This window comes from Physeter macrocephalus, chromosome 9, assembly GCF_002837175.3.
Source record: "Physeter macrocephalus isolate SW-GA chromosome 9, ASM283717v5, whole genome shotgun sequence".
In the NCBI taxonomy this organism is placed as follows: Eukaryota; Metazoa; Chordata; class Mammalia; order Artiodactyla; family Physeteridae; genus Physeter; species Physeter macrocephalus.
In genome coordinates this window covers 97917144-97938319 of record NC_041222.1, presented here as the reverse complement: position 1 = coordinate 97938319, position 21176 = coordinate 97917144, and the positions used below count along the sequence as shown (strand labels likewise).

General features: G+C 52.5%; 1 protein-coding gene across 1 annotated transcript in view; it reads left to right on the top strand.

Moving 5' to 3' along the window:
- Positions 1 to 1552: 1552 nt before the first annotated feature.
- Positions 1553 to 21176, top strand: part of SCARA5 (scavenger receptor class A member 5) — a 120462-nt gene continuing 100838 nt past the window's right edge. Inside the window, exons 1-2 of the mRNA XM_024130905.3 lie at positions 1553 to 1867; positions 5667 to 5787. Of these exons, the coding sequence (XP_023986673.1) occupies positions 5673 to 5787 (115 nt within the window). The 5' untranslated portion in view covers positions 1553 to 1867; positions 5667 to 5672. The remainder of the gene's footprint in view (positions 1868 to 5666; positions 5788 to 21176) is intronic.

Genomic DNA, 21176 nt, shown 5'->3' with positions numbered 1-21176 from the left:
GTGTCTCACCAACCACGGCATTTATTGCTAATATATACATCTCCACCGTGAGATCCCTGGACATAACATTTTGAGCACATTTCCTGCTATTTGTAAGATTACATTCCCAGGAATATTGGTGACTTGATGGGTGACTAAAACACTGACACTCTTTTTCATCAGAGGCAGTTAGGGGAGTTGTTCGGGGCACAGACTACAGTCAAACTGCCTGGAGTGGAATCTAGCTCTGCCACTTACAGGCTGCTTGACCTTGGACATATTGCTTAGTTCTTCTGTCTCAATAAAGTGGGAATAATAGCAGTACCTGCCTCATAGGGCTATTGTCAAGGTTAAATGAGTTAATATATGAAAAGCACTTGGAATTGCCTAGCACAGCGTATATATTATGAAGTGTTTCTTTCTCACCTCTTCCTCCCCTCCTTCTCCTTCCCATCCCCCTCCCCTCCCCTCCTTCTTCCTCTTCCTTCTCCAATGATTATTATTATCATCATCATTATGATATAATTACTGGTTTTTTTTCCCCTGTAAAACGGAGTCTTGGAGCCTCACATTGTAGCTGCCTGCCAGGGACGGTCAAAAGGTGCAGTCACTGCAAATGACTAAGACATTTGTGACTCAGCTGTGGTTTGCTGGCTGCACAGTGGGGAGAGCTGAGCCTTGGCAAACTATTCTCCTGTACGAGGTCTGACCCTCAGGGGTTGAGGCTGAGCTCCTAACCAAGAAACGGAAGCGTGTTCGTGAATGTCACCTCAGAGCTCTGTCCCCCAGGCAGTGGGGGGTAGGATGGCGTACCCCCATAAACTGACCATGTGCCTTGGTTCAGACTATTTTTGGAATTGCCCTGATGCCTCTGCCATCACCACCTCAACCTGAAGGTAATTACCCCCTTAACGTTTTGGTGAAATCGCCTCTGTTACACGTCATCAGTTATGCTTAGGTTTACACTAGGTTTACAGTTATCTGTGCCCAAGCCCACCTCTCAGCCTGGACTTCAACCCCCCGCGGCCGGAGGGGTCCTCTCACTCACCTCTGTATCCCGACCTTTGTGCAGTGTCAGTGCTCCAGAAATGCTGGCTTCCTTACTGAGTTGCATTGAACTTGATTTTGGGAAGTTCCTTCAGCACTCCCAGAACCCTCTTCTGAATCAGGCAATCTGTGTCCGTTACGGGTGGATGTGACTCCAGGAAAACACAGAAAGTAATTCTAAGCTAAGTTTGGTGAATGAACCAAGCAATGCCAATTCCGTCCTATAAATAAATTTACAAGGCTGGTTTTCTGGCGCGGCTCATAAGCCAGGTCTAGCTGCCATTCCGCTAGAAGCGTTCCAAAAATACCTTGAGCAGGGCCTTTAGAACAAGCGGGTGGAGTCCCCAAGACCAAGGCTGCTCTGGATCCAGCGGGTGTTCCTGCGTGGGGCTGTAATGCTCAGATTGGCCACTAGAGGGGGACGCGTTCCAGACCCCGTAGGAGCCTCGCAACTGCTCCAAGAACTTTATAAAGCCCGGCGGCAGGAGCAGCTGCAGTTCACAGCTCAGACAGTACCTAGCAGAGCCGCTGGTGCCTCCACAGAACATCTCCCGAGCGCTGCCCAAGGCTGACCGAGGCGGGGCACCAAGACAGGGACTCCCACTTGCGCACAAGGTTGAGTCTTGCCTCTTGACCTGATCCTCCTGGAGAAGTGACCCCCGAGACCCTGGGCACGGTGCAGCCTCTTTCTATGACTCCATCTGGATTTGGCTGGCCGTGGGAACGAGCTCTGAGGGGCTGCCTGGGTCTCGGGGTGGTGGCAGCAGCCAGCTCTCCAGCCACCATGGCAAATGCCAGGAACTGAGGGGACGGTCGCTGCAGCCTCACTGGGGGCCCTCAGGTGAGTCTTGGTGCTGACTCTGTCCTAGCACCTGGGCATAGCTTCCTAAAGGCAGCCAGGGCACACAGGGCGCTGGGTTTGAGCATCCCCAGGATGTGGAGCGTGGAGGTGCTAGTCCTGGGTGGGAAAGTCCTAGCTGTCAGCCTGGGAGATCTGCTGGGCCCTCATCCAGCTGCCTGCGCTGGTGGGTGTGAGTCTGCATCTGGGAGCCAGAGGAAGCGACTGCTTTAGTGGCAACTCTGCCAGGCTCACGTCACAGCTCCAGAGCCTATTCAGGGAGCAGATGGGACAGGTGACAGTCCCTTTACGTGTGTGTGCGTGCCCGCAGGTGTGTCCAGTGGTGGAGCGTATGAAGGCAGAGCTTGTTTATAAACCATCTGTGCCTCTCCAGCTCTGGGTTATGATTTAGGTGAACTAAGTACCGTTAGAGGAGGAAAGGGCTTAAAACCGACTTAGCGATTCTGTCTCCAGAGAGGGCCACATTCAGGGTGATCTCTATTTAGTTTTGATGAGTCACGAGCCCTGTAGGGTTAGATGCTGGAACCCAGCAAGGCTTGGGCCACCCCCTCAGCAGGAAGAATTGATTGTGTCCTGCTGCTGCCCAGAGGGGCACCTGGGGCACCCGGCTCCCGCTCTCAGCTCTGGTCTGCATTCGTGACCGCCTTTCGCAAAGGGATCCAAATGGCATTGTTTCTGGGACTGGCTAGGCAGGAGGGTGGCCTCAGGAGGCCAGGGGCCCCTGTACCTGGCTGCTTGGCAGGATCAGAAGATGCTGAGGGGCTGTTGGTTCTCACCAGACTCCACCACCGACTCCCTGCTTGCCCCTGTCCATACAGCCCTGCCACATGCCCTGCCCACACGAGGCTCGCTGGGACCAAGTGGCCAGCAGATGTGCTCTTCCCATCACAGAGGTGATGGCCTGAGGCCGAACAAGCTCAGCTGATTGGGCCAAGTTCCCCAGGGATAAGAAGTGGAGCCCGGATAGGACCCCGTGTCCTCTGAGCCCGCCCTCCCCACAGGTCCCTTTGGTGTCTCCACCCTGCCCGTGTTTCTGTGCCTCTGGTCCCCTCCCTTCCAGCTCTCTTGGCTCCAGGTCACCTAACCTGGCCCTCTTCACTGCGTCACTTCGGGCCCGAAAGGGGGCCACCAAAAGGGACTGACACACGCTTCCTGGACAGAGTAACTTCGCCCTAAGCCGGTGCCCTGGGTGGGAAGCCTCATGCTCTCTGACACCCATCGGTTCTTCCCCTCTGGGCCTCGGTTGGTTTATCTTTAGAATGGGAATATGACAGACCGATGCCACCTGCCTCCCTCACAGGGCGCCTGGGAAGCAGAGAGGTCCCAAAGGCAAAGGGTCTGTACTGCGGGGGCCGCACGCACGCGGGTCCGGGGCTGGGAGGTGTTTCTGTGTCGTCACCACGCTTGGCCATCAGTTGCACAGGCTTGGCCCAAAGGCTATAAGACCAATGCTGGGAAGGTCCAAATTCCTGCCCCCCCCGTTCCCCAAGAAAGAAAAGCAGCCCCAGATAAAACCTGGGGCAGACGGAACGTTCTTAGGTTTCATTCCCAAGGAGCAAACCTTAGCAGCGCCGCTGAGCACTTCCAATCTCATGGCGCTGGCGTCTGGCCTCCAGTTCAGCCCCTTTTCCCCAGCAGGCTCCCCAGGGTTCCTGCTCCACCAACTGAGGGGTCCGGAGGGGCCAGGGGAGTGGCCCCCCTCCAGACACATTCCAGATAATGCGCTGTGCATTCCAGCTCTGATCCAGGAGCTGAAGGGCAGAGAGGGAAGCTGGTCCAAGCCCGGCTCCACACCTCCACCCCTGGTTCTCGGAGACCCCACGGGCTCTGGACGGCAGCTGCTGTTGCCTTTGGCAGAGAGAGGGTTTTCTCTCTCTCAGAGGAGACACCGGCCTCCTGCTTTGCAGCTCCCCAGGACTGAGGCCAGAGGGCAGGGTGCCGCATGAGCACTTGTGAAACGAGGGAGGGTCCCCTGTAGCTTAGCAGCAGTGGAGCTGCCCAGGGCCGCAACTAGAGGCCCTCCCTGGGTGGAGGACTTAGACGGAGGGCCAGCATCAGGGGACTCGCAAACTGGACACAGCTGCAGCCCGGAGAAGCGGGGCTGGGAGCCGTCTCTCCAGGAACCCCGGAGGGCAGGGAAGAGAGGTGCTGGCAGGGCTGCGGGCTCCCCTCCACCCTTTCCTCCCACTGGCTGGAGGAAAGGCCCACAGGGCCTGGGAACACCCTGAGTGTGTGTGCGTGCGTGACCATGTGTGCGGGGCAGATGGCATCTCACTACTTGAAGTCAAGAGCGGAAGCCCCAGCCATCCCTCCTGGGCCAGCGGAAGGACAGGTGGATGGCAACGGGTCAGCTCTGTCCTCCTCTGAGCCCTGAGGTCAGAGGTCTCTGGAGAGAAAAGTCAGGTTGTGAAAACAGGGGATTCGTGTTTGCTGTGCCCGGCAAGGGGGTCTGGCCATTGTCCCTATTTATTGGAACAGGGTGGGTGCCTCTTCTCCCTTCAGTCAGTGGCCACTGTCCCCTTCTCACAGCGGTAGACGCCTGGCTAGGCTCTCTGGGCCTCAGGGCTGAGTTAGCTTGACACTGGGCCCGGGACCCACCCATCCTCCCCGGGAGCTTTTATCTTGCAAAGAATTCACTTTTTAAAAGTGGGTTTGGGGGTTCAATATCCAGATAGTCAAAGAGCATCCGAACTGAAAATCAACGTAGATCAATGGCTGGAACTGAGCAGAAAGTGGAGAGTCATTTGCAAAATCACCGAGCGTATATGTGGGAAAAGGATATCGAGTATTTTATGTCAGTAAATACTTTGTGATCTGGCTCCGCAAACGATTTCTTCTTATTACACAAAGAATGCAAACGTATCATAGAAAACCCAGAAAATCCAGCAAACAAAAATAAGCGCAAATCCCCACAATCCCAACCAGAGTCCTGTAATTCATGTCTCACCCAGGGAAACCCAGAACATCTCTGAATACCATCTTTCCCGTCACGTACTTGGGACACGTGTAGATATTACAAAATGGGATCACGTTGTGCACACTTGTGTAAATAGGGCTGGTTCATTTCAAATGGCATCCACAGCATCTCCCCATGTTGATGGGACATTCTTGGAATTCCATGGGGTCCCCCCCAAGCCCCAGCGATCCAGCCTCAGGAGGCCATCGTACACCAGGGCCCTCCCCAGTCTAAGGCTGCCCAGACCTTAGTGTCTGGGGGACCTCACCGAGGCCACCTGCCCCTTGGGCTCCCATGGGGGTGAATCCCTGCTGTATGGTCCCCTGAACCCAGCCCTTCTGACCGTGCCAGCCCGGCCAGGTTTGGGAGCACTTCTGGTCTTAGCTGTGTTGGCTGGTGGTCTCTGTACCCCATTTTATGTCTAGTTTCCCTCCATTTCCAACACAGAGCGGAAGCCCAAGTCTCCCTGATGTGCCCAGGGCTCCAGAATCTTGGAAACTCCTCTGCTTGGGTCAAGAGGGTTGGCTTCTCCCAGCCCCACCCGGCATGGCCCTCGGTGCCCCCCAGTGCAGGGCTCCAGCCCCACCAAGACCTATGAAAGGGAGGGGACGGATCCCACGGTCAGAAAGGTCCGAAGGGCCTTGGCCTCCCCAAGCCAAGGAAGTTGAGGAGGGGGAATTGGGGTCCCAAGGATCCGGTGGCTGATGCCTGCTGATGAGGGGGGCTCCCAGGGTTCAGGCTCAGGGTCACCACTCATTTGTGTCTCCACCTACAGCTTATGATCTTTCTCTCCCCCCCGCGTCCTCCCTTCCTCTCCTGCTGCAGGACGCGATGGAGAACAAAGCCATGTACCTGCACGCCACCGTGAGCGACCGGGACTCTGGCTCCATCTTTGAGGAGCCCTTTGATGGCAGGAGCCTGTCCAAGCTGAACCTGTGTGAGGACGGTGAGTGCCTCTGGCTCGGTCTTAGGCGCGAGATCAGCCCTGCCCCCTCCACCGGATCCTGGCATTGCCCCAGGGTGCTGGTGACCGGCCCCGCCCCCCCCCCCCCCCCACTCACACACACAATCCTGCATAGGTTGAAATGCGTGCTTGGAAAGGTCTTTTCTGTGTGTTTTCTCATTCACGCATCTCAACACACCTGTGTGACCGGCAAGTTGAGACACATTTTACAGATGAGCTAGCGGAAACTGAGAAAAGCATTACGCGTCACACAGCTCGTCGGTCATAGAGGGTTCCCCCCGCACTGAGTCTTCTGACTCCTAGGGCAGCCCTTTTGCCTCTCCGCCATCCTCTCCTCTGGGTGAGGCTGGGGTCACGCAAAAGGCAACTGAACCAAGAAGCCCAGACCCTCTCGGGTGACGAACCTCCAACGTACTTCCTAAAGCGTTTGCAAGGAGGGAACGCACCTCTCCAGGTGCTCATCCTGCCCGGGGACTGAGGCCTCAGGTCATGGCACGGGAAGGGGCCCCATCCTAGTGACCCAGACCGCACTGCATCTTTGGGGGCTGGTTATTTGCTAAAACTCTGGAGATTCAACGGAGGCAGTTTCCTCTAGAGGAGCTCAGAGCACCTTGCTAACAGCCAACTCCTGCGCATCCAGCACAGAGCTCGATACTTAGTAGGTGCTTAATAAATGCTTATTGCCTGAATGAATCCATTCCTCTTTGCAGTGAGTATAGGAGATGAGAGCTTCATCCCCACTTCAAAGATGAGTAGAAGGAAACTCGCAGGAGAGTTCTGTAAAAACTTAGGGTCAATGAGATGGAAGCAGGCTGTCTTAGGGTTCTCCAGAAAAGCAGAAGCACGAGGAAGTCTACACACACAAAGAGACTGATTTTGTGAGGAATCGACTCACGTGGTTAGGGAGGCTGAGAAGTCCCACGATCTGCTGTCTATAGAGCGGAGACCCAGGGAAGCTGGTGGTGTAGTTCAGTCCGAGTCAGAAGGCCTGAGAACCAGAGAAGCCAATGGTGTAGATCACAGTCTGAGGGCCAGAGAGGATGAGATGATATGTCCCAGCTCCAACAGTCAGGCAGGAAGCAAAAAGTGAATTCCCCCACCTTTTGTGCTCCTCAGGCCCTCAACTGATTAGATGAGACCCACCCACATCGGAGAGGACAATCTGCTCTACTGATTCCACCAATTTAAAAGCTAATCTCATCTGGAACACCCTCATGGACACCCAGAAATGATGTTTAATCTGATTACCCTATGGCCAACCAAATTGACATATAAAATTAACCATCCCAGATGCCTTGATTTAACCTTTTTCTCAGGCACCATGTTTCACTGTGCTCCACTCTGCCAACTGCCTTTGTCTTGAAATCACTCAAAATTAGAAATGACTCCCCCTCATTCAACCCCATCTTTCCTCCCATGAGGTGCTAAGTGTAGGAAGGGAAGTTGGGTGGCTCAGAAAGGCAGGGATTAGGGATTGTCTCAGGAGGGAGAGGAGACAGGAGATTGGGCTCTTCACCTGCCCTAGTAAACTACCCACCATCAGAGCCCTTCCTCTGAATTCCAGTCGACAACCACATTTTGAGGACCCACAATGGGTCAGGCTATGGGTTAGGTGCCAGAGATGCTCCAGAGAGAAATGAAACCATCCTTGCCCTCCAAGAGCTTCTGATCCCAGTGGGAGGGACTGGCATGGGGGCAATTACTCACCACGTAAAGGAGGTAAAAATATGTGTGATTATTAAAGTCAAGCAGGGCGAAGCCTTTCTGGTAAAGGCCTTAAAGACTGAATACAGGGCTTCCCTGGTGGCGCAGTGGTTGCAAATCCGCCTGCCGATGCGGGGGACACGGGTTCGTGCCCCGGTCCGGGAGGATCCCACGTGCCACGGAGCGGCTGGGCCCGTGAGCCATGGTCGCTGGGCCTGCGCGTCCGGAGCCTGTGCTCCGCAACAGGAGAGGCCACAGCAGTGAGAGGCCCGCGTACCACAAAAAAAAAAAAAAAAGACTGAAAACAATTTTGTAAGAGAAGAGGTAATTGGGGAAAGGTATTACCAGCTGAGTTGCACCAGACAGGCCAGTGTTTCTTTTAAGTTAATGACACCTGGGAAGAAAGGAAGGCCCCCCGCCCCAGGGAGCTGGGTCACTACCAATGCTCAGCTCTTCCCATGTACATCAGCAAAGCCAAGCTGGCTTTCACCTCCTTCATCCACCCTCTCTCCCCACTGGCCCATCAGTAAAGAGGCCTGATTTGGCAAGAAAGAACTGGGGTACAGCTCAGAGGGGTAACTGCAGGACCACCAGGGCCATCCTGGGGTGCCAGTGGGGAAGGGCATGAAGGGGGACCCCAGGGGTGGGGAGAGGCCTGGGGAGTGTCATTGGGCCATGGTTCCCCCTTCTCTTGACCTCATCTTACCTCCCCTTTTCTGAACCTGAGATTTAAAAAAAGGCCATTTGGACCAGGACTGAAAAATAACAGTAACCCCAGCCATGGGGAGATCTGGTTCAGAGGGCAGTTTTAGAACCAGGCCAGCAAGTGTCCCAGGGGTCACCTGAGCCGCAGCACCCCGTGAAGTGTGGACAGCAGAGGTCGGAAGATGTAGGCTGGATGCTGACTCTTCCCTCCCCTGTCCCGCCCCCCACCACCCCGGGGCACGTGACCTGATGGGCACGTCCCCTCTCTGGGCCTCAGTGTCTCCATCTCAGTGCTCCACAGGGGCAGAGGGTATGTCTCTGAGCTCCCATCCAGTCCTAAAATTCTATGCACAGAAACAGACTTGGATGTTGTATTTACTGTGTGGTCCTTTTAAAACCTAAGTTGGAGCAAAGCCCAGCAAAGGCTCCCACGTTGAAGGGAATAAAAACCCAGGCACTGACTGTGGCCAAGGAGCCTCTGACCCTCACAGTGGACCTGCTGGCACGCTCTACCCGACGTACGCTGCCCCCAGACCCTCCAGGCATCCCCCTCACCTCCTTCTGGTCTTTGCTCAAACCTCACCTCTGTGTCAGGGCTTCCTGTCCTCCCCTGCACACCCATTTCCCTGCTTCTCTTTTTCCTTTTTCACCTAGTCCTAGTCTCCTCAACACACTATATCATTTTCTTATTTATCCTGTCTGTCATTTACTCTCTGCTCCTCACGGGAAGAGCATAGGCTGCACCAGGGCAGGCATCTCTGTTTTGTTCATCAGTGTCTCCCAGCCTGGTGCACAGCAGGTGCTCCTAAGTATCAATATTTGTTGAATGACTGAATGAACAAACTAAGGGCTGAGCAAACACAGGGGTCCTTGAAATCTAAAGGTGGCAGAACAAATAATTTCCACATTGTCTGGGTCTCCTCCACACTTCATTCCTGGACGCCAGACATGGGGCCGGGGGTGGAGGGGTGGCCGTGGATACCCCGGAAAGATTGGAGTGTTGAGATGAAATCACCACCTAAAGGCTCCTAGGTTTCTCGTTTGATTTTTTTTCCCCTTCGCTCTCATTTCTAAGAGGAAAATGGTGAGCTCCGACTTGGGGAAATTCAAGCCAGATTTGACCTGTTTCCCCGGCACTTTGCTGCTTTGATCCTCATCTCTGCAGAGTTAACAGGAGAGGGAGGAAGGGGTGGGGCTGGTAGGGGCGGAGGGAGGTTGATGGGAAAGCAGAGGTGGACAGAGGTGGGGACCCTGCCAGCACCCCCACGGCCCCCACCCCCAACCAGGCCTTGAGTAAATGAAAGCAGTGTCGTCTGCTAGGCCTTGCAGGGGCTCCAAGTCCCTCCCAGGAATTTCCCCCTGAAAGCAGGGAGATGGGAGGCGAGGGGGTGCCTCCCCTTGGCCCCGGGAATCTTGGGATCAGGGGGAGCAAAGCTGCAAAACTGCAGCCTAGATATTGAGGTATGACTCAGGTGTTAACGCAGGTGGGACTTTAAAGACAGGGTGTAAACGCGGCGTTATTTACAGGTCCCTCCCCCCTCCCCCCCTCTGCTCTCCCCTCCCGTTGTCTTCTCTTCTCCTCCTACCTGCCCCCCGTCCTTTCCCTTCTGTTCACACACCAGGTGAGAAGGAAGCTGAGGGGCTAGTAGGCGCCCGCCATGACAGGCCACGTTGCCCCTCTCCCGCATGGTGCCGCCCACATCCTTCCAGGCTCTCTCCCTCGCACCCCTGCTCCCTGGTGACACCTTTGGGACCTCTCCATCCCCTGCACCCCTTGGCGGGCCACCTCTCAGGACCCCGCCACCTCCTTCCTGTGTCTGAGCCCCTCTGTGGATTGGAAGACGCCCAGGCGGGGCCCTCCTCACCTCCCGGTCTCCAGCAGGGCAGAGCATGGGCTCCACCTGTGTGGCTGGAATTTGCAGGTGGGCTCAAGGCAGAACGCGACCTCCAAGGCCTTCCAGCCAAGCCCCCGCCGACCTCAGGGCCCACCAACACCTCCCTTGGAGCAGAAACCCAAAGAGGGGCTGTCTGGGCCTCCGACCCCTCCTCACCCCCCTCCTCTGTGCCCCCTCCCCCTCCCCTCCCTGGTCCTGCCTTTCTCTTCCCGCCTGGACAGCTGAAGCCTCTCCAGTCTGGCGCCCAGAGGCGGAGGGCTGGGCGTGGGTGGTGTTCCACGGCCCTCTCCAAGGGCCAGAGAGAGGTGTTAGTGTCAGAAAAATATTGCAGTCACGCTCACCCCGTGGCCTCGGGCCCTCCACCGCGCTCCCAGCATCATCCATCGGCCGCAGATGGGAGGCTTGCAGAGGTAATGAGTTACACATGCTCCTGGCCGCGCCCAACGCCTGCAAGCCAGGCCGCTTGCTGAGTTTAGGGCCTGAGCTCCCCATTCCTGCGTCCCTGCCCCATAAAATTAAATTATTCTCCTAAGGGAGTCCCCACATCCACTTTCTCATCCATCAGATCTCCCTGGTTCCTCTGGCGTAGCTGAGGGCTGCCGGGCAGCTGCCCAAGGGTGGGAGTGGATTTCCTGGGCGGGTCTGGCTGGGGCCTCACAGAGGGCCCGGCCCTCTACAGGTTGCAGAATCCGGCACTGGAGCAGGAGACTAGCAGAGATGTTAACTCATGCGGTGCCGTGGTGCACTCAGCTCCCCCAGCTCACTGGGGGCTGGTGGCCAGGAAGGATCCTGGATCTCTTGGGCCCCAGGGACTGTCCCTCCACAAGAGGGGGGACAGCCCAGGGAGGTACCAAGATGTTGAACTTTGGCAGGTCTGGGCTCGCGCGGGTCCATTCCCACCCGCTGCCACTTGCCGCTCTCTGCCTTGTGGGGAGCCGCCCTGGCAGGACGGGGAGGATGGAAGATGGGAGGTTGTGTGTTTATCCCCAGCTCCTGCCCTATGGGGTCACCTTGGGCCACTGTGTCCTTCCACCCGAGGTCACAACGCCTTGTAAGCCACCCTCTCCACTCGGGCTTTCTCCTTCTAGGCTCCAGTAACTGCATATATTCCCTTTATTAAATTCTATGACATTTCCTAATTTAAGTGGGCCGTCTGTTTCACTGGGACCCTGACCCTCTCATCCTCAGTGTTCCCATCTGCAAAATGGGAATAATGTTATTCAACTCACAGGACCCGTGGGGGAATCACGTGATATAACCCGAGTAGAGCACCTTGGACACCGTGCACCCTCGATACACACTTATTTCACCTCCCTGCCCTTCGGGGAGTCCCCTGCACATGTTGGGGAAATGAAGAAGGACAGGGGGTGACAGGGAGGTCAGGGACAGCTGCTGCCACCCAGGGTCTCCCAGGAAGCACCCACGCCACTTCTCAGAGACCCCTGGCCTGGACAGTGTTTTTTTCTGTTGTTTTTTAAAAAATTTATTATTTAATTAATTAATTTTTGGCTGCATTGGGTCTTCGTTGCCGCGTGCGGGCTTTCTCTAGTTGCGGCGAGCGGGGGCTACTCTTCGTTGCGGTGCGCGGGCTTCTCATTGCGGTGGCTTCTCTTGTTGCGGAGCACGGGCTCCAGGCACACGGGCTTCAGTAGTTGTGGCACGCGGGCTCTAGAGCGCAGTCTCAGTACTTGTGGCGCACGGGCTTAGTTGCTCCACAGCATGTGGGATCTTCCCGGACCAGGGCTCGAACCCGTGTCCCCTGCCTTGGCAGGTGGATTCCTAACCACTGTGCCACCAGGGAAGCCCCTGGACAGTGTTTTAAGGCTGGTTCCTCCTTCTGCTAAACAAGGCAGAGTTTTTGTTAGTGGGCTTCCTCGTGAAGACTAGATACTAGAGGAAACCCAGCAAGTTCTTTTAGTCCTAATCCCCAAAGAGTACAATAGGATCTGTAAGACATATTCTGGGTCCCGAGGGCACCTGGCTCGGTGGCAGGTGTGAGTCTGTCCACCCCCCTACCCCCATCAGAGACAGTAGGTCCCTGAGGTTGGCTACCAGAAGAGTCGAGGGGTGCATTTCATTGTTCCTGGTGGAGGATGGCATTTGGTGCAGACTACACACAGCCTCACTCACCCCAGGCACCTGAGTCCACACAAGGAACTGGGACCTCCTTCATCCAAAGAGGACAGGGTTTTACGGTGTTGCTGGTGAGTACGGAAATAAAAGGTCTTGGTTCCTGCCCTCAAGGGGCTTAAAGTCCCCAGAAGACACAGACCCCGCATTATAATGTGATTCATTTTCAAATGGAAGTGCAGTTTAGAGGGGAGAGTTCTGCAGTCGGCCTTGGGAAGGAAGGAAGTTCTCCCGCAAAGTCAGGAGCATGGAGGCGTGTCCTTCCCTTCCCGGCCATGCTCCACTCTGTGGGTGCAGTGCAGTTGCAGAGTTAGGTGTAACCAGGGTCAGAGTTCTGGCCAGTGAGTGAGAGGAAGCCAGAGAGGGACGAGAGAGGGGAGGCTGTGGGAGAGAGTGGGTAACGTAAATCATGGAATGCAAGTCGGACAAGAAGGGAAGGCTGGATGGGAGACGGGAAGGGTGGTGGAAAGACGGTGGGGTCCGTGGTTAGTAGGTCCTGGTGAGGTCAGGGAATGCCGAGTTGGCGTTCTGGACGGAGGGCACCAGGAAAACCTGAGAGGTAGCTCTCACCTGGGACGTGTGAAATTGGGATTAAGAAAGGGCCTTGATTATTGGTAGAGCCAATCAAAATGTCATGTGAGCCACGTGTGCAATTTTAAACTTTCTAGTAGCCACACAAAAAGGTAGAGACACAGATGAACCGAATTTAAATACAGGAATAGATATGATTTAATCCAGTATATCAAAAATAGTATCAATTCGGTACGTAATCACTGTAAAAGTGATGGAGATATTTATACATTTTTACTCGGGCTGAGCCTTCAAAATCCAGTGTGTATTTTGCATCCCGAGCCCGTCTCATTTTTGCCCACATTTCGAGTGCATCAGGGAGGATGTGCCATTAGGAGAGGGAAGATAAGGAAGAGTCAGAACTGGAGATTGAGAGTGAGCGCAGAGATGGGGAGGGGAGCAGGTAGGTGTCCCTTAGCAACAAGGAGAAGTGTACAGTGCCACCAGGGAAGCCCCTGGACAGTGTTTTAAGGCTGGTTCCTCCTTCTGCTAAACAAGGCAGAGTTTTTGTTAGTGGGCTTCCTCGTGAAGACTAGATACTAGAGGAAACCCAGCAAGTTCTTTTAGTCCTAATCCCCAAAGAGTACAATAGGATCTGTAAGACATATTCTGGGTCCCGAGGGCACCTGGCTCGGTGGCAGGTGTGAGTCTGTCCACCCCCCTACCCCCATCAGAGACAGTAGGTCCCTGAGGTTGGCTACCAGAAGAGTCGAGGGGTGCATTTCATTGTTCCTGGTGGAGGATGGCATTTGGTGCAGACTACACACAGCCTCACTCACCCCAGGCACCTGAGTCCACACAAGGAACTGGGACCTCCTTCATCCAAAGAGGACAGGGTTTTACGGTGTTGCTGGTGAGTACGGAAATAAAAGGTCTTGGTTCCTGCCCTCAAGGGGCTTAAAGTCCCCAGAAGACACAGACCCCGCATTATAATGTGATTCATTTTCAAATGGAAGTGCAGTTTAGAGGGGAGAGTTCTGCAGTCGGCCTTGGGAAGGAAGGAAGTTCTCCCGCAAAGTCAGGAGCATGGAGGCGTGTCCTTCCCTTCCCGGCCATGCTCCACTCTGTGGGTGCAGTGCAGTTGCAGAGTTAGGTGTAACCAGGGTCAGAGTTCTGGCCAGTGAGTGAGAGGAAGCCAGAGAGGGACGAGAGAGGGGAGGCTGTGGGAGAGAGTGGGTAACGTAAATCATGGAATGCAAGTCGGACAAGAAGGGAAGGCTGGATGGGAGACGGGAAGGGTGGTGGAAAGACGGTGGGGTCCGTGGTTAGTAGGTCCTGGTGAGGTCAGGGAATGCCGAGTTGGCGTTCTGGACGGAGGGCACCAGGAAAACCTGAGAGGTAGCTCTCACCTGGGACGTGTGAAATTGGGATTAAGAAAGGGCCTTGATTATTGGTAGAGCCAATCAAAATGTCATGTGAGCCACGTGTGCAATTTTAAACTTTCTAGTAGCCACACAAAAAGGTAGAGACACAGATGAACCGAATTTAAATACAGGAATAGATATGATTTAATCCAGTATATCAAAAATAGTATCAATTCGGTACGTAATCACTGTAAAAGTGATGGAGATATTTATACATTTTTACTCGGGCTGAGCCTTCAAAATCCAGTGTGTATTTTGCATCCCGAGCCCGTCTCATTTTTGCCCACATTTCGAGTGCATCAGGGAGGATGTGCCATTAGGAGAGGGAAGATAAGGAAGAGTCAGAACTGGAGATTGAGAGTGAGCGCAGAGATGGGGAGGGGAGCAGGTGTCCCTTAGCAACAAGGAGAAGTGTACAGTCGTGTGATGTGAGAGCTGGGATTTTTATGGAGAAGAGAGAGAAGGTTCTGGAAGTAACGAGGAGCAAAGAAAACCACCTACCGCACCCTTAGGTCAGTTGCATGAATGTGGGAGAGAGAAATCCATACTTGAGAAGACAAGGGAAGCAGGGTCCAGTTAGAAGAAGAAAGAAAAGGAAATGTTCGAGCAGAGGTTGGGGAAATCAGGGTTTTTTGGATCACTGGCTGGGACGTCTTGGGCCACAGTGGGAAGGTTTCAGCAGATGGGGAGGGAGATGTCAAAGGAGAAGAAACAAGGCTATCTGGGGATTATGGTGGGTGATGGGGAGCCCTGGGGCTTCTGTGGGGCTGATAGAAGTCAGGATCGAGGACTCAGTGAGGTTGGGGTGCTGGTCTCAGGGCAGAACTGCTGGCAAGGCTGAGTGTTGGTGATAGGGGTCTTGCCAGGAGCACACAGCCCTAGGGCACCAGCTCCCCCTTCCCAACTGTGGTGTGTGAGCCAGGGGAGGGGGGCCTTGTCCTGGAGCGCCAGGAGCTCTGGAGATCATTTTGGCTCTTGTGGAGGCTGGGAGATCGGGGGAGGCCAAGGGAGGTGGTGGGAAGGGGACAGGGGTCCTGTAGCAGTGATGATACGACGTGATACATACAAGCGATCATGATACAACGGTTCCCCTTGATGGAGCACCAGGCTGTGCTCAGGGCTTCAATACATTGTCTCCAAAGCACAGGGAGCTCAGCTTGGTGCTGACCTAGATGGGGGGGATGGTAGGGGGCAGGGATGGGGAGGGAGGTCCAAGAGGGAGGGGCTATATGTATACATACAGCTGATTCACTTCCTGGTACAGCAGAAGAAGCTAACACAACATTGTAAAGCAATGATACTCCAATAAAAAAAATAATTAAGGTAAATTTAAAAAACACCTCAGGACATATTATTATTCCCAGTTTGTCGATGAGAAGGTAACATCTTAGGTGATGCAAATTGCCCAAGGTCACCCATGTAGTCGGAGGCAGAGCCTGGAATCAAATCCACATCTGCCTGGTCCTTAAGCCCCGCCCCTCAGCGTAGCTCACCCTGTTCACTGCGGTTCCAGGACTCGGAGACCCTGCACTTTCAAGAGCTAGGCTGCTGGTGGTGAGGGGCTGAGAGTGGATTCTTGGAGTTTCAGGCTTCAGAGGTGGAGACGTCCTGGGCGATGACAAAGCTAGGATGGGGCCGTGGGAATAAATGGCTCTGTTGCAGGAGAGAGATGGAATGAAATTATTGTAAGAGGAAATAGATATAAACCCAAATAGGTTTGGACAAGAGCACAAAGACAGGGTCTTAAATGGCTTCAGAGGGAAGCCTGGGACACTATCCTCTACAGACATTAGGTCAGAGAAATGCCCCTCTCTCCCCAGCATCCTCCCCCTACACCCACCATCTCCTGGGGCTTCTGGGCTGGAGTCTAAACTGCATATGCAGAGTTCAGCAGTAGGTTTCGGAAGATATAAACACGGCCATGAAGAGGGAGTCCAGCAGGGTAGGGCTGGCCGGGACCCTGCCCTGCAGACGCAGATGCTGGGCCCGGCAAGTCCTATCTGGGCATCTTGGTTCTCTGGTCCCACTCTGACCTCAGTATATTATGTAGGAATTCCTTTCTTCCCTCTGGAGCTATGATGATCTCCCGACCCTGACCTAAGGGCATCTATTAAAATGTAAATGTGACATCTTAAGTATTCTAAGCATTTCCAGTGTGTCCAGGGGGAGCTGCCTTTCACATGTAGGTTTATGGGGATTGGGGGCGGGGGTCGTCCCTGGATGCTGACAGACTGAAGGTGAGAAGGGCACTGTCTTGCCAGTGGGTGGAAGTAAGAAAAGCCTGCCTACCTCGGGACGCCCAGGGCAGCCCCAGGACCCTCAGCTTGTTGGGTGTGACCTTTCCCTGCCCTCTGAGAAAGGCCCTCCTGGTAAAGTGTTCTCTTTGTGACCAGGAATATAAAAATAGTTGTTCCAGCTACTCTATTTCTAGGTAAGTTTTCAAAGCCCCAAAGTTTTTTGTATCTAGTTTAGGTCCTACGTTCTAGGAGATGATGAACCTCTCTCGGAGGGGCAAAACTCCATCACCAAAGGAAACAGCGCAACTCCTGGATACAAAGGTGAATTGAGTGGTGGAGAGGAGGATGTTTCCTATCCCAAGGCTCCGAGATGTCAAAGCATCAAATACAGAAACTAGAATACATGGTTATTACAAAAGCCTAAACAATGGCTTGGAAGGCCCAGTAAATTTGTGTTCAGTTTATTAGTCTCACTTATCTACAAACAGCCAACTGATGTTAACTGAGGATCTGCTATATGCCAGGACCTGTGGGATCCGGAAATGAATCACGGACCCTGTTCTCTGGGAGCTGACCCTCGACAAATGTGTATTTTTATTCATTGATTGATGGGTGCAATTCCGTTCTCATTATTAACTATCCCATTATTGGCCATGATTTCCTAATGAAGCTCTACACCTGACAACTGTTGGTTCTAGGCCTTAGCAGGTGACAGAGGTTCAGTGGGTCTGAGGACCATCATCTTTGCTCAGATCTGCTGAACTCCCACCTGTGGCCCAGCCTGCACTGCTTCCTGTGCAGAGGCCAGAGCTGGAGGCTTCTGAGCCTGGAGGCTTCAGGGACAGTCCCAGCTCCCTCCGGTACAGGTGGCATGGGCTGAGACTTTAGCCTTCCTGTCTTCAAAACCAAACAGCCAGGTGGCCCTTGCAACTCAGTTGGTGGTGGGATTTGGGGGAGTGAGACGGGAGTGTGGCGCAGGGTATTAAACCTATCCATTCCTGCCCCGAGCATAAACCAATTCATCAAACCAAGGTGGACCAGGGCATGGGCCGGAGGTTGCTCTAGAAGCCTGGAATGAGTAATGATTTAAACATGGAAATAGCTGAGCCCTGGCCTCCACATTGCTAACACATCATCAGATGATTTATTTCCTCTGACAAGGCGCCAGGAAAGGAACTGGGAATCTTTCTGAAAGGGATCCAGAGCCACTCTATCGGAGGAGGGTCTTTGGCCCCTATTTAGGCCAAACCCTGAGCCCACTGTTGTTTTGAATCTCTCTGCACTGAGACAGAATTTCTTCCAATCCATGCACTGCCCATGCTGGGTAAGAGTATGGGCATCTTCCCCCAGCCCCAGGACCTGCTTCTTCTTTCTGGGACTCCCTGGCCTCTCCCCTCCTCCTGGGTTGCAGTGACCAGCCAGCTCACCTTGACTGCCCTCTGTCCCCTCCCACCTGGCTTTCTCTCTTCATCCCTCAGCTCCAGCTCCAGCAAAATTATATGCACACCATCCAGAGTCCCTTCCCACTGCTGATAAATAAGCACACAAGCCCCTGATTGTTCTCAAGAATTTTTATGCAGAGTAACTTGAGAAATAGATAGGGACAGAAAAAATAACAAGTACTGCAGGGAAGTTACAAAATATCTCTAGAAGTACTTGGAGAAACCGTCCTAGGTCATCGTAACATCGAAATTGAGTTAGCTCCACCATCCCTCCCTCTCCTTTGCTTAGAAATGGGATCCCATCGGATCAGGCAGAGGACTGTAGTCTCCTTTGTCTGGCGCCCTCACTGGGCTGTCTGCCTTGAAGACTCAGGTGTGTGGTCCAACAGGGCAGAGGTGGTCGGTGCTCACCCCACCCCGGCTGGTGGTTTGGGACCCTCCTCGACTCAGGTCAGATGAAACTGCTCTGTAATGCCCCTGCCTCACACCCTCCTCTTCCCTTTATTGAGGAAAAGTAAACAGAGGTCTCCATGAAAGCCAGAAAGTGGTGGCAGCTTCAAAGACAGAGGTTATTTGGGGCTGCCGATTACAATGAACAATGTGAGTGATGAGTAACCAGAGCTAGGATGATGAAGTCAACCTTGGGAGGGTTTAACAAGATCCTTGGATGGTATGGGCGCCAAGGTCCCTCCCAGCCATAAAACCTTATCTCCACCTGCCGTGTATGAGCTATGGGACCAAAGAGAACAGCGACAAGAACAGAAAAACGGCTGAGTGTTTGTTGTTGGTAAAACTCAGTTGAATCACTTCATCCTGTTTTATTTTTATTCATTTATTTTTATTTGGTTTTCATGTTGTTTAGCCCCAGGTTCTTTGGAAAGAAGTTAAATACCCACTTTTATCAGATGCAATTTGTGAAGTATTTTTTCAAATGGAAGGAAAATAATTTCAAACAGATAACTCCCCAAATGCCTTAAAATTATGGTTAAGAAACTGAAAAATCAGTTTTGCAAAGAAAGGCTAAATTGATGCAAGGGCTAACTCAGAATGCTTTCTCATGTCTCCCAGCCAATATGTGACAGAGGCAGGCTTTGCGTCTGTCTGCACAGAGCCCCAAAGCTATGCTTGTCCCCCAGTGAGAGTGTCAGGGACCCTCACCTGCCTAATATAGTACAGGGAAACGAAGACCCAGAGGTTCTGATGCCCCCACTAACATTGGGGGACCATCTCACGACTCATCCTCAGCTCAGCTGTCTGGGACCAAGTGGTTTTCAGATAAACTTTCCTTTTCTGTTCTTTAACCCTTGCTCCCAAGCACTTCACCACCCTCAGTAAGCAGTATTTTAGCAAAAGCTCTTTAGGGGGTACTCTTGTTCCCATGATTAAAAGGAACCCGTCACAATTTTAACCTCTGGGAATAATACAATACTTTGAGGCAAGCTCCTTTTGTGTGTGTCCTATTAAAGAGAAATCAAAGTTCAAAAGAAATTAAACGAAGCTCTGATAATAGAAAGACTTTAATTGATTTTCCAAAAATGTGTCTTGACATTGTTTTGATATGACAAATGCCTTACTCCAGAACTGGGTACCGCGATGCCATAGATGCATGATTTCATCATTGAATGAGAACAAGATTGTCCAGGGTTGTGGCTTAGGCCTCTGGATGGCATCATCAGCCCCACACGTGATGCTGCTGCTTAGCTAGGATTAAGTGCCAATTCAGTTCCAACGAATTGCTCCCACAGTTCACCTGTGTGGGCACTAAGTGGCTATTCCAAGTCATGGGTGAATAAGGAAAGCCAAGATTTTGTTTATTTTTTCAGACCAAAATTTTGCTCAAAAATTTGTTTTTCAGCCAACGAAAATGTGTCAACTATTTGCATACAACAGCTGTAAGAACCAGTCTTTGCACCAAAAATAAATGACTTACACATGTCTTTTGTTCTTTTTGTAAATTTATTTATTTATTTGATTTTTGGCTGCGTTGGGTTTTTGTTGCTGCGCGCGGGCTTTCTCTAGTTGTGACGAGCGGGGGCTGCTCTTTGTTATGGTGTGAGGCTTCTCACTGCGGTGGCTTCTCTTGTTGCGGAGCATGGGCTCTAGGTGCGCGGGCTTCAGTAGTTGTGGCATGTGGACTCAGTAGTTGTGGCACCCGGGCTTAGTTGCTCCGCGACATGTGGGATCCTCCTGGACCAGGGCTCGAGCCCGTGTCCCCTGCATTGGCAGGTGGATTCTTAACCACTTTGCCACCAGGGAAGTCCCACATACCTTTGTTCTTGCAAAGAACCTTATTGCAGTTCTGCTGTGTGCTGGTTGATGGGTAGGGAAATGGGTGAGTCTCAGAGGACCTTTAGACAAGCAGGGCAGGGAGAGATGGAAATTGACAATTGTGAATAATGAGGTTAGTATCAGAGATGCGGGCAAGGTTCTGACGTGGTTATTTCAGTGGCACTTAATCCTTAACATTTTACCTTCTAGATTATTCTTAATCTTGAACATCTAAAAAGTTTGGTTTTGCTTCTCTATAAGTGAATTCTTCTATGGAGAGCATCAACTTTTTCTCCACAACTTGCATTGAACTGTGATTTAATTACTTTTACTAAAGTCAATGATTCTCAGAATGTGACTATATACGACAGTGGTATTTAAGGTGACATATGGGTGTGAATTTGTTATTTTAATAATTAGATATTTATTTTAAAGGAATAAGTACCATTTATTTATTTCATTAATAATAATGGAATAGGAAGATACTGATTTTCCACTTATGAGTATGATATAAAATTTCCTCCTTACATAAACTTAAGTTTAAAAAAAAAGTGGCGTGAGAAAGAAAATAATAGCCCAGGGATACTCAGCTACGGGAAAATTGTGCAGCTACATGTAGATGGGTGTTTAGAGGAGGGGAAACCACCCATCAGACTGCTTCTAGCCATTCATCACCAAGCCCGGCTCCACACAACATCTCCCAGCCTGGCCTTTGGAACGCAGTCTGTAAGTCACTTTGTACTTATTTTTCAGTTCCTATTTGCCCTTTTAGAGTCACTGTCCTCTCCAAGCCTCTTGAGCCTCCTTCTCTTGGCTTCCTGATCGTCTGAGTAGTCACCCGCCTTTCTGGAGGGCACTGCAAGATGAAAACCCTTTCCCCTTGATTCTCCCAGATCTTGGAAGAGTTTTTGTTTTGTTTTTTTGGTGCCATTCTCTCCCTCGATCTGGTTTTGTGTGTGACCATGTCTGCAAGCAACGACTATGTTTTTTTTGTTTGTTTGTTTTGTTTTTTTTTTTTTTTGTGGTGCGCGGGCCTCCCTCTGCTGTGGCCTCTCC